This window comes from Tympanuchus pallidicinctus, unplaced genomic scaffold (genome assembly GCF_026119805.1).
Source record: "Tympanuchus pallidicinctus isolate F22 unplaced genomic scaffold, pur_lepc_1.0 scaffold22, whole genome shotgun sequence".
NCBI classification, from domain to species: domain Eukaryota; kingdom Metazoa; phylum Chordata; class Aves; order Galliformes; family Phasianidae; genus Tympanuchus; species Tympanuchus pallidicinctus.
Window position 1 is genome coordinate 2,234,371 of NW_026294739.1, and position 13,380 is coordinate 2,247,750.

At 45.7% G+C, this 13,380-nt stretch overlaps 1 protein-coding gene across 2 annotated transcripts in view; it reads right to left on the bottom strand.

Annotated features, from left to right (window-relative positions):
* Positions 1-5,787: 5,787 nt before the first annotated feature.
* Positions 5,788-13,380, bottom strand: part of INPP5D (inositol polyphosphate-5-phosphatase D) — a 45,130-nt gene continuing 37,537 nt past the window's right edge. Inside the window, exons 22-28 of one of the 2 annotated variants that reach the window (XM_052687387.1) lie at positions 12,504-12,591; positions 11,625-11,774; positions 10,835-10,928; positions 10,481-10,588; positions 9,674-9,943; positions 7,474-8,050; positions 5,788-6,824 (exon numbers count right to left, since the gene is read on the bottom strand). In XM_052687387.1, coding sequence (XP_052543347.1) covers positions 6,822-6,824; positions 7,474-8,050; positions 9,674-9,943; positions 10,481-10,588; positions 10,835-10,928; positions 11,625-11,774; positions 12,504-12,591 — 1,290 coding nt within the window. In that variant the 3' untranslated portion in view covers positions 5,788-6,821. Of the gene's footprint in view, positions 6,825-7,473; positions 8,051-9,673; positions 9,947-10,480; positions 10,589-10,834; positions 10,929-11,624; positions 11,775-12,503; positions 12,592-13,380 lie in introns of both variants that reach the window. The other variant, XM_052687386.1, reaches the window with a different exon arrangement.

Here is a 13,380-nt window from a genome sequence, read left to right on the forward strand (position 1 = left end):
CACTATTTCTTTCAGCAACGCACAATAGGGAAAAGAATCGGTGTGAGCAGAAATGGCATCCAAAAATGAAAAGCCCTCGAGCATTACATAAGTTATTGGAAACACTGTATAGGCGTCAAGTAGTGGCGAGACTGCTGTAAGGGAAGGATTTAAATAGGCATCTGCCTCTGTCTGAATCTTGGAAAAATCACAACATGCAATCTGTAATCTATGATTACAGAATCACTGTGGGCAAAACATCCTGATTTTTACAATAGCTGCTAGCACCACTTTTCCCACTTCAATACAAAGTTCCTTTCTTCTTAAATCCAGCCTAGGCCTCTGGAAAATCTTTCCAGTAACAACACATCTCTGCTCCTTGTCATCCTAATATTGCTGCCCTTCTCTGTCAGCAAGGGTTGCAGGAACACACAGGATAAAACAGCTGCTTCAGGCTGGAAGTGACTCCAGCACAGCCAATTTGTTCTAACATCTAATTCACACACAAAAATTTAAGAAAATTAACAAATCTCATGTTTTCAAAAAACTCATTCTGTGTTCAAAAGTAAAAATAATACCTGCAAGGACGTTTGTTGTATCCTGTACTCATATGGGCTGAAACTTTGTGTGCCATGCAAAGCATTCTGTGGGATTGGTACTTCAACATCCAGGCAAAGGAGAAAAAATCCTCTTCAACAGACACAAAATAGATGGATGGAAAGACAGGGAGGGCATTTCAGATGTTAAAGGCTGCGAAGGAAGAGATGCTTGCATGGGACACATGTGCCTAAATGTAGCCTAATGCTGCGTTGTATCATCCAGAAAGTGGCACTACAAATGAAAGCGTTACGCTGCGCTCTGTGTGTAAGAAGAATTTCACTTGCAGTCTTTGTGCTTGGCCCTTTGTGTAAGTGCAGCACCCCTGGAGGATACTGTCTACTTTGGGAGAGTTTCTGAACCCATTTCTGTTTCTGATGGCAATCTGCTGACATGCACACAGGAGTTTTGCACGGACGTATTGCAGACTGAGGACTGCAAGGATGAGAGCAGCTTTCTAGTCCAAAACTCTCTTGGCAACCAGGGTGCTGTTCAAAAGCAATAAATGCAAAGTACTGCACCTCAGGCAGAAGGAATTCAGCAGATAGAGGCAGAGAGATCTGTAGGAAAATATCTGAGGTTTGTATTGGTTTACCAGCCCAACAAAAGTCAGACGAGGCACGCTATCATGAAAAAGACAAACCTTGTGACAAAGAGATAAGCAGGACCATCATCAGCACGAGACATGAAATGATCCCTCCACTTTGATCAGCAAAAGCAAGGTTTCTAGCGATTTGTCCAGCTTGAGCCATCGCATTTCAGGAATGATGTGAAAAATCTAGGGTGACCAAAATACGACCCAGAGGAAAGATATAAACAGTTGGGATCACTTACTCTGAAGAGAAGGCTGATGGGAAACATGAGAGTAGAGTGCAAATATGAGGTGTCAGAAAACGAAGACAAGTGATCTGCTTGTTCAGGGGAGTCAGGGCTAGACTGAAAGGTCTCAAAATCCATCACAAATGCACATCAGAGATTGGGAAAGACTAGAGAAGCTCAGGAAACAGACTGCCTGAGGAACATGGGAAGCTCTCGTGCTGGAGCTACGTCAGGCCAGTTAAACATTCCTCTATGAGAATTTTGTAGACTACTCTTTGCTGGTATGGTGAACAGTCGTTGTGACCTCCCAGTGCCCTTTGCAGCCTAAATTGTCAGGGGTTCTGTGCTGAGACGTCGTGTTGTGATTTCTGACACTCAGAGACCGAAACGGATCTTTGCACAGCGGTGAGTTAAACTGCTTCTGACCGAAGGCTTTCGAATAGTTGTGAGGTCAGGCTGAAGCTTGCTGCTCTGATTCTGCTGCTTCCTTTACCACCTTGTGGCTTAAAATTTAAAACTTCTGGGGGAAGATGCTGATCACCGGTGCCCTTACCAAGCACTAAGTTAGGTTGGGAGATTTTAGAATTAGGTTGTTCTGGATCTTCAAGTTGACGTTTGTAAAGAGGGAATATATCCCACACTTGGTTGCTTTATTTATGCTTACGATGGTGAAGATGCAAATGGCTGCAGAGCACAGAGCAGGCGTAATTTCTGTGCTGATGCTTCATCCTTCCTGTTGCAAAGGTCTATTGTTTCTTTTCCATTTTCCTAGCTGTGTCTTTTCTTCTTCCCTCCTCTGGGCCAAACTGTTTCTGTTGGATACTGCTCTCAGCCACCCCCTTCTCCTGAGTTCTCTCTCATTCCACAGATTCCCTCCTTGCCTTACTGCAAACCTTGCTGCTGCAGCCTGTCTCTTTCTTCAGCTTCCATTCATTCATTTCTTCCAGAGACCAACATTTATTGCCGTGTTGCCATCTCTATCTCACTTAGTTATTATATAATATGATGTTTTATGATGTGCAAGATTAATTTAGTCTGCACGTAATGCAGTCCAGACCTTGACAAACAATGCATTAAAGTGTTAATCATATTGTGTAGCAGATCACCGTCAGCACTATCATTTAAATACAATCACAGAAGCACAGAATAGCTGAGGCTATTCTCCCAGCAGGTCTGCATGGCATCTCCTGCAATACAGGAGATCTGAGAGTACAGGTTTGATTGTGGTTCTCCGAATGCTGCTGCAGAGTGTCAGTTAGTTTTCATTTAAAAGGATACGTCGAAGCCCTTCTGCACGTTTGCAGTGACCAAATGTCTTTGGGCAAAGCTTTATTTTATTCATTGTTAGAGGCCGAAATCAAATAAAGCAGAACTGGGACAAAAATAAACCCTGGCTTCACACACATGACACTGTAAACCAGCGGATGGTTCTGCAGAGCTGAATTAAGCCCCGCATGTCTAATGCACCCTTTGTTTAGTTGCCTTGGGAGCTAATACAGAGATGATCTGTAAATAATATTAATAAAGCAGGATCGTGGTAATGAACTGAGAACAGAGGCTCAGAGAAATTCGGGGATGCATAATGAGATCAAACGCTCCTCTGGTAACATTTTATCTCATAACGCATCACAAAAAGTGAAGCAAATTGCAGTGGGTAAAAAGAAACGTCTCATCCATCAACCTGGGATCTGGCCGTGAAAGAATTTGTGAAAGACTTCAGAAGTCTTGATCCAAAAGCAATCCTAAAATACTTCTTGCCAAGAGCCGCGTTTGAAACCACAGCATGCGCACTGCGGAGCTAGGAAGATCTTTTTCATATTCATGCGAATAATAATCTGAGGTTTGCTTATATATATAGAAAGAACATCGCGTACCTCCACAGCTAACACCTCTTCTACAGTGGGGAAACGCGGCGTGTTGGAAGGACTGTTGGCATCCTGTTGCTGTTGCATAATGATCCCCTCAAGGAGCGCTCGCAGGAGCACGCTGGTGACAGCAGGACCCGGAGTGGCAGATGTGAGCAGCTGGGTGAGACGCAGCTCCAGCTGAACTTGCCTCTTGCTTCAGCTACGTGCAGGAATTAGAGAAAGCCATTAAGTCCTTCATTACACATTTTGTCCTCCACAAAATGAGCGTCGTGCAGATGCAGCTGGTGCGTATCGTGGCACCAAACTGCTGATTCTTACCGCAGCTCAGCAGGAGCTCTCACTGTCACCTCAGCTTTCTGAATTCACAGTCCACCTGCTGCATCTCTAATTTGTGTTATAGCCAGGGGGACAACAGCTGAGGGAGGGGTGGAGTCCCTTCCTATGTCCTGAAGTGGGAAGTTGATTTCACTCAGGCAGAGATGAGGGAAATAGCAAAGAAGCGTTAGGATATTGTGCAGTTCCATCTGTTGCCATTGGTTAAGAGATCTCTGGGAATTGCAGTGGATCACCTTGGCCAGGAAACCATTCCTGGCACCTACTGGTTCATCACACACAAATAGCTCAGCCTGTAGAATGTCATATTATTATAGGGCTGTATGTGGGAGAAGTCAGCTCATCCTGGAGAATACCTCCTTCGGTTACGATACGGACTAATGTAAAACTGCCAAAAAACAGCAGAAACATGGCAATAACTTTAGTAAAAGTTTCCTTTGGCCCCAGCAGACAGGAGGCCTAAGCATCATCATTTCTAACTATATCAAAACTACCCCCTTGATATTTTGGGCAAATAACTCATGTTTCTTTCTTTCTTCCTTCCTCTATTCTCATCCCTCCACAGGCCATTTTCTGTCAGACCCTACACCTTCACCAGGATGGAAATAATTTGCCATTACAGCATTTTAGAAGAAGCCTTCGCATCGCCCTGTGATGATTTCACATCTAAGAGGACAAGCAAACCTGTGTCAGATGTATCAGGTGCAGGCAGGAAACCTGGTGCTAAAAAGTCACCATGTTCTACAACACTACATGCTGTAGCCAGGCAATTAAAACATTTCTGACATCTGGGTCTCCATGGAAATAAGTACACCAAGACAGCAGCTATTCTAAGATCTTAAAATAAAGGATGCAGGAAGGTTACAGATAGGTACTGTGCCTGGGGGACAATTCATACCCTTCCCTTCTTGTCTCCTACCTGTACCTCCTGTTCAAAGACAGTAGATTACAACAGAGTGCAGTAAAATGTGCCTGCTTTGTCCAAAGGGAGTCCTGGAATCAGGGACGTATGGGCAGAAAGCAGCTTGTGTTCAGACCCAGCCAGTTTCATTTGGTTCAAGAGATGGGCACGGAGACTGGGAAAGACAATAAAAACCAACCAACCAAACCATAAGCATGAGAACTGTGGCTTGGGCTTTCTGTGGAGCTACAAGTGATAGCTCTCAACTTCTGCACAGTAACACATGCTTTCTTCTGACAGCTTTGCAGAGAGCTTCTCTTCTTGCCTGGCCATATGGACAAGCCAAATGAAGAGCCTGGGTTTTATATTATGCCTTGGTAATACAACTGTGTTCTCAAACTGCTTATCTGCAAACCTGGGCCAAGTTTCAATAGCATTTCCAATTAGGAGAATAATTTTGTAAGAAACTATCCTTGCTTTATGGCAAGCAGTTATTTTACAAACGTTGAGGAACATGCTCTCTTTTTTACAGCTTAGGAAGTCATTGGAAAAACACCTCAATCACAAGCTGAGTCGGTCTCATGATTGAGAATCTAAAAGCTTCTCATAGAAAATCGGTCACGTTTCTACCTCCAAACATACATGAGCATCCCACAGCATCAGTAGGACCTGATCTAATGTTTCACATTGGATAGAAAGCTCAGCGGCCCCAGGAAGGTTTATTCAGTGGCTGGATGAGTTCTTCTGGTACTTGGAATAGAAAAGGGAACCCCCCCTCCTCAGGGCCAGGGAAATGCCACAGGTGTTGAACTGTGGGAACTACACAGGAAAGATTCTGTTGAACAAAGCAAGAGGAATGTAAGCTCATGGACTATCTAACCTGCAGTGCAGTGAGGCAGCCAGACATCTCACTAACGATGCCCTGAAAGCCCAACCCGCATGGGGGAAAATCCCTTTGCAAAAGCTTGGTACCTACACAGTGTCCTCTCCCATCCATTCTCCCGACTTCCAACCGATTCCCTCCTGTCCCAGTACAATTTCTGTGCTCAGTATAAAAGCAAAGCTTTCTATATCATACAATTAGGAACTGTACCTGCTAACAGGTGCCACAATAAGCCAGCCATACCCACAGAGGCTCAGGGCACACAGATGAATGCATCCCAGTGGCACTTCTGGGACAGCACTACTGCAGCCTCCCAGCACACCTCAGTGCAGTCGGTGTTCCTTTGGGGCATGGCTACTGATAGCACCAAAGTGAAGCTGGCAGGCAGCTCTGAATTCGCAGCAAAGAACGATCAGAAAAGTGACTATTTTATTATTTTTAAGTAATCAACATGGAAACAAGAGCAATGATTAAGTCACAAACAGGCATTGCCTAATTGTAACCACCACATTAATACTTGACACGGATATAACAGAAATCACAATTATGTTAACATTATTCATTCTCCAACAATAAACAAAAAGTGTACGGTAAGGTCAGCATTAATCTATTAAGAATGCTACAAAACCAGCCAGCCAGTGTCTTCCAAGAGCAGAGTGTTTGCCATAGGGAAGGCTGGGATGGCTGCTATACTCCTCGGCTGCATATAGACCTTGCCTATTCCTTCCCATTTCTGCACGTGGTTCTGATATTTCCCTTTTCTTCTTAGGGGTATAAAACCTCTCTCTGCTAGGGAAAAAAAAGGGGGTGGGAAAAGGAGCTACCGTGCCTTGGCCAGCCCTCACCCTCTGCATGGATGCACAGATGCAGCCTGCAAGCTCACACAAGAGGCAAAGCTGGCTCCACTGGCAGTGTGTGACATTCATCAATATCTGTTATTAAAACACTTTTCCCACCCTCCCCTAGCTCCCTACTGCACAGATTTGACATACTCTGGAGCTGTACCGCTTTCAGAATGCTTTCTTTTACATATCACTCTTTATTAGGAATGCTGCAACACAGAACAACAGAAAATTGCTTTTGTAAAAAAGGGGTTCTCTAAATACACCCCCCCTTCCATCTCCTGGTCCTCACACCGTACCTTCCTCTTTTTCCAAAACATTGACTGATGTGTGTGCTTAGCCACCTGCCTCTTAATGGCAGTGCCATAGTGACAGAAGGCTAACTTGTGTCAGTGGTCCTGGCCCCTCTTGGTCTGAGCAACACAGGTTAAACTTCTCAGCTACAACACTTTCATTATCATAGAGAGACACACTCTCAGAAATAAAGACCCCCCAGTCTCTGTAGAACCAGACCAGAGATTTTCAGTGTGAACAAAGCTGTAATCTCCATCTTTCTTCCCATCAGGTCTCCTCCCGGCGTGCCATCTGCCACGTTGCTTTCACTGTAGAGACAAGAGAAAGACATCAGCTTGTCTACTGCCAGTTCTGTGAGTTCTTATGGACAACAACAACCTTACAGCTCACTCAAGTGAGCTCTCTCTGTGTCTGAAGTCACTTAGTAAGACATCTCTTACTCTAGCTCATGACTTTCTGAAAAAAAAAACCCAACCAGAAAACCAGCTCAGAAAAGCTGGTGTGGGATTATTCCTGCACAGCAATGTTTTTGAACAATACTATTACTGGTATTTGCCGTAGATAAGTATGTTTAATTATTCTTCTGTTAAGTGAAGCAAAGCAAAACTATCGGTGTGGTTTCATGCTGTCAGGCCAACGTTCTCATAAACTATGAAGTATGCACCAAAGAAGCAACAACAAAGTAGCTGACTATTTGCACTGTTCTTCTGGCCATCAGGCTTCAATGTCCCAGGAGCAACTCAAACCCTGTGCAGAACTCAGGCTACAGTTTCACAAGGTGACACCTGCAGCATGAAGAAACTCACACCCCCTGCTCTGTGAGCCCCATAGGTTTGCAGGACTGTGCTCTGAGTTTGCTCAGGAAGCACAGCGGGAAGGCAGCACTACTCTCGTAGTTTTTTGGTCTGACACCACAGCTTGTGGACTCCCCTCCCCTCGCTCCTACAAGACACACACCGGTGTGGTCGTCCTGCCGAGCGGTCCCTCTTCTATCCGATGCTTGCCGGCGTGCGGCAGTTCAGAACTGTCCCGGTAGTCTCGGCCCTTGGAGCTCTGCATGTCCAGCACTGCCCGGCTCTTGGAGGGCAGGGGCGGCCTGCTGAGCTGTCCTTGGACACCCGAGCTGACCTCAGACCTCAACGGCTTGACCGATTTTTTGAGCAGCGCTGAGTTTTCGGACGACGCAGCCGCCTTCGGTTTGCCTTGAGTCTTTTCACCCACATTCTTTTCTTCGGACTGGCCGGAGCAGGTGTAGGAGCGGAAGCGCTGCGTGGGGACCAGGAAGGGCGGCGATGGCTGTTTGCTGGAGCTTTTGCTGCTCTCTGGCTCCTGTGACTTGGTGAGGTGAAAGCTCTGCTCAGGCAGTGGCAGCTGCTCTTTTCGCGAGGCCTTGGGGTAGTCCTGCTCTTTCTTTGCTGCCGCCTTGCCCTTAGAGGCTGTATAACCATACAGGGGGTTCTCAATCATCTCCGGCTTTTGCTGTCCCTCTTCTTGAAGCAAAGGCTCTGCTGTGTTCTTCCCCAGGTCGGGTGGCCTGCAATCACCAAAGCATCGTAACGAGGAGAGGCATGATTGAAAAAGAAACTAAAGAGGAGATGAACATGATAAAATTATACTGCATAAATGTGTAATGGGATAAAAATTAACCTTGGGGGGAGATAAGAGAACTGTGCACCCTTTTTTTGTTCCTTTGTTTCTTTTTTGGGGTTGTTTGTTTAATCTCTATTATCACCATGACAGCAGAATGCAGATAGACATGGTGCTGTACAACCTCCATGCTGGACTACAGTCTTGTCAAAGTGACATTTGGCTTTTCTTTGAACAGAGATAAGATACTGATCCAACCTGTACCCAGTGCTTCAGTGGCTCTGCAACATACACAAATCTCAATTAAAACATTAATAACCATCTTCAGAACTGTCAGGGAGGATTTAAATGTCTGTCTGGACGGTTAACATAAAAGCTAACATCATGCTGGATCAGTACAACTAGGTCAATCTCCTGCTACCAATGTCACATGGTATTCCTAAGGAAGGGATAAAATGCCTTCATGCGCCCAAATGAATCATAGAATAGCTTAGGTTGGAAGAGACCTTAAAAATAATCCAATCCCAACCCTTGTCATGGGCTGGCTGCCTCCCCACCAGCTCAGGCTGCCCAGGGCCTTATAAGCTCAATCTGTAAGTAATGTAAGCACAGCATGTAAGTAGTAGCTACACACTGCAGGGTGAAACAACCACTGTGCATTCACAGCTGCATCCTTAGAATTAAGGATGGAAAGAGAGCACAGTTATGCAACAGGACAAGGGAGATTCTGTGGGTTTCGTATGACTTGGCCTGATCTGGGAAGGCTGGGCTTAAAAGATTGTCCACAATATCACTGGACAGAGAGCTAAAAGGCACATGTTCCTGGGTGTGTTCAGCTGAGGTGTGCTCCTTGCCTCAAGCTACTTTCTGGAAGTCACCATATGCAGGATCAGATCGCTGAGAGCATGGTGAAGGTTGTCAGGCTCATACAGACAGTGGCTGTGACTTCTGCAAGTTCTGGCTTACACTGTGCTGAATACATTTACCTCTTCACTCCAGCCCAGACTCAGAAAGCAGCTGTCACTACAAAAAGATCTGGAATAGGGACACAGACCACGTACAATTACTAGAGGGGTGTCCTCATCAGCTGACCAAGTTGTTAAGGATATTTTGAGGTGCTGAGTGGAAATTCTGCAACAAGACCTGTGATAGATGCAGGCACAGCTGCAGCAAGCTGTACATCTGTATAGCAGTGAGGCAGAAATGCAGGTGAAGTACTTCACACATGACATGTGAAGGAGCTCTCCTTCCCATCATTAGAAAGCTCATTTCTTCCCTTTTCTTCCCCTCCATTTCATCAGCTCTGTTTTTTTCCTCCTCTCTAGAGCCCTGCTTGTAGAAAACCAAACATATGCATACAGCTCTGGTTTTCCTTTCACCAAAGTCTGAGAAACTCTGACATTAGATTGAGTATCTGATGCCTGCACTTATGACCTTCTCTTTATTTAATCCTGAAGATAAAAAGCTGAAGAATGTGCTGCCCCTTGAACTGTTCAAATGGAGGCTTTGAAGTGGCTGCAGAACGACAGGAGAGAAGGGCAGCACCCCAGAGCAGAAGGCAAACACTCACAGGTGCTCCTGACTCCTATTACAGATGCTTCTGTTCACTGGAATCTGCAGAGATGGTTTTGGAGACAGAGGGGACAAGGAGGGCGATGTGGAGGATGATTCCCTCTGTCCCATGACAGAGCTGCTGTCTTTGGGCTGCTGCTCGTAGTTCCAGAGAGAGGATGGCTGGTCCGGTGATGCTGCCTGCTTCAGCTGGCTGGCAGCAAATGGTTGCTGAGGGAAAGCAGCCATCCCCATGTAGTTGGGGTTGCTGATGTCTGTGGGAGTGCAGCTGCTGAAGAGAAGAAACACTGTTAAGAAGGTGCGTGCACAAATGCATCTGTGTTCTGTCGTTCTGCCAGCCACTGGTGAGTTAGCGCCCACTGATTGCTTTGATTCAATGCCACCCACTGGGATTATTACCGATACTTTTGTCAGTGTGGTTTCAGAATCAGAGACCAAGTAGGAGTCCTGTTCGCACCTCCCTCCCCGGGGTCACCGCGAGGAAGCAGCTGGGTCAAGGATACCTCCTCCAGCCCCACGTTCCCATCTCCAGGCTGCAGAGAGCGCTAGCACTCAGCTTCCGCGGCCACGTGGAGGGGCAAACAGGACTCTTAAAGGGCCCAGAGCCCAGCAGCTGCTGCAGGACGGCTCCAAGCAAAAGAGGCAGGGAACAGCACTAGGCAACATTGCACAGCGTAGGAAAGTGCTGCTGAAACGGCAGGAGGCATTTGGCCTCTCGAGGCGGAGCCATTCAGACGTGCAGGCAGAAGGCGGTTTGAGCACAGCATCCTGCCACAAGCTGGCAGAGGCAAAGCCGTCAGATTACCGTAACATATCCTCCTTTGCCAGGCTGTCTGGAGAAGAGGAAGCATTCCCCCTATAGCGAGCAATGGCTGCAGCCTCTTTGGCCATCAGATGAGTAGATTTTGATTTTCTGTTGGAAATAAAAGGGCCCTTTCTAAGGTGAAGTGTAAATGCAATGCAAGGAGCCAGTCTGACTGAGGTGTTCTCATCTCTTGGAGCTTTGGATGCAGAAGCACTGACCAGTCCAGGCCAAAGGACCACACAGTCAGCTCCCCAGCGTTCACCATGCCTATTAAATCCATTCCCATAGAAAGCCCAGCTCCACGTGTATTGACCAGCTTGGTTTCTGTGGCTGACTTACCCATTTGCCCTTTACCTGCTAAGCTGATCGCTGTCTTTGTTCAGCTCTAAGTTGTTGGTGTTCTTTGGTTTCTGCCCAGCAATTTCATCACGTTCAATCTTGACAAAATCTGTAGGAGAGAAAAGGCAGAGCCAGAATGTCGGGCAGCTCCACAGTCTGGTTTCCCAAGTTTTCTGTATTAGTGCTGTATTAAGGCAGTGTGTATCAAAATGTCAGGGAGCTGGTCCTAAACAGTCATTGCTATCATGTTTTCAAGTGCCTACTACTACCTATCAAGGTTTGTTTGTATAAGAAAGTGTCTATCCTGAAATACAACCAAAGGTTGTGATTCCCCAGTCACATACACATCATTTTACCATCAAGAGTGCACATCACTGGTATTCTGAAAGAGAACAGCAGGCAGCAAGATGACCATAAGAAAGGTTTGCCATCTTTTAGCTGAGAAACTGCTCTCTAAGAACCACACGTGCTCTTTGCAGATGCTTCCCAAGGTGACCAGATCAGCTTCAGCACGTTACCATATAGCCACTGCAAGTGGAGATAAGGCATCACCAGTCAATAAAATCAGTATCAGTGACAGACAGGGGGCTCTCTCAGTCTGCCAAATTTTCTTGAACGATAAAAAACAAACACAACTGCTGTGTCTTCCTGAAAGAGTACAGGTATACCCTTGAGAATTAACAATACTCACATCATCTCGCTGACAGCAAAAGAATTGCAAGGATAATTTTCAGTTCCTTGACAGTTGTTTTTCAGGATGGAAATACTCTACAGTGAACATTATAGAGATGATCTAGCTCCTTACCATACAGTTTCTCTCTTTGTTTTCCTTGTGATGTTTGTAACTTGATTTCACCTTGGAAGACCCCTGTTTTCTCGCCATGGTGTGTCAGCACAGTATGGATAGGAACTAAGGATTCTGTTGCTTCTATTCGCAGGGCAATGCAGCCTTCCCCTAGAGGATAACAAGGAATAAGCCCAAGACTGAGGAAAAAAGCACTGAAATCCCTTTGTCTTGTCAGTCATCTACATCTGTGCGGACAGGGCTGAGATTACTGGGAGGGACCTGTTCTGGATGACTGTAAGGCCTGTAATACCTCTTGGGAAATCGAGGGTATTTCACACACATGTGAAGGATTTGGGCATTCCAGACAGGTGCCTACAGGGTTCTGAGCTTCCATTACTGGTAAGGAAAACACAAGCCTGGTACTGGTGTGTCAGTTAATAAGATTTCAGCCCAGAGCCTTCTCTGGGCAAGGTGTGCAGCCACTGGCTCATAGAATTTGGAAGCAAGCAGCACTGACGAGGACTTTTCTGTAGCCAGGAGAAATGTATCAAGTAAGTGCAAGTGAAATAGGATTTACGTGTTCCGATTAAACCCGTTTGTACAGAGTGACTCCTGCCTTAATTCCCAGAGTGTGCTTTCTTTTTAAGCCACTGGTATTTTAGAGCTGGTAAAGCTTCCACAGATTGACGACTTTCGCTCGCAGACCTCAAATCATCATTACTTCATAAAATACTGCCCACAATGTATTTTTGTATGTATTGAGTTCTAAATCAGAAGTCAGAGCATCATAGATGTTCAGTCTATAGGAGTTAGTTCTGTTCTCTCCCACTCTTTCAGCGATTTAGGAAAATCTAAGTCAACTTTGACTCATCCAGAACTTTAGAGCTAAGCACTTACCATAAGATTCATCACTGTCTGATGACTTAATGCTGATCAGGATGTGTTGATCCAGAAGGTATTCTGGGTCTGAAATAATTGGAGTCAGCTGCAAAGACAAGTTAATGTAGGTCACTACAAAGGCGATCTATATGAACAAAGTTCTCAGTTCCAGGAGAGCGAAGTTCAGCTGGACAGAGCTGTGAGGGCACCATGTAACACCCAGGCTCAGCCTCTTCAATGATGTTTGGAGATCTGTGGTAGGATGTTACACCTCTAGAGTCCCACCTGCTCCTACCCAGCGTGGCAGCCAGGATTCTACAGGCAAAACACTCCTGTTGGGTTCAGCTGCGTTTTTCTCCTACAGTGCAGGGGTGAAAATTGCTCTGGGAGGAAGTGATCTGCTGTCTGATTATAGCCTGTTCCCAAAAACTGTCTGTTACCATCACTTATTGTAGAGTCAGCAGTTCTTTTGGGCTATTCAGAAAGGTACTGAAGTGCATATTTACACCACATACAGCAGCTCTGGCAGTTCTACGAGCTCTTGCCACGCCAGGAAAAGGAGAACAGCTCCCATCTCAGGGAATGGACAGAATGCTCCCTTTGGCCACTGGTGGTATTTTTAACACAGGCAAAAAATAGTTTGGTAAATTTTCACAGAAACACCAAGAAAAAACTTTATCTGACAAGGCTTTTTGTCTCACTGAAAAGGTGAGGAAAAATGTCATGCTCCTGAGTGACTTAATCATGCCATCTGTACCATTCTTGGTACAGATAGAAGCATACTGGCAGGAAAGTTCTTTCTCTCTTACAAGCTGTTTGTCTTGAGTCCATTCTGCATTCTTACAGACTCTTTTCGGTGCAAACATGACAGCAATATTTCTGAAAATGTTTACAT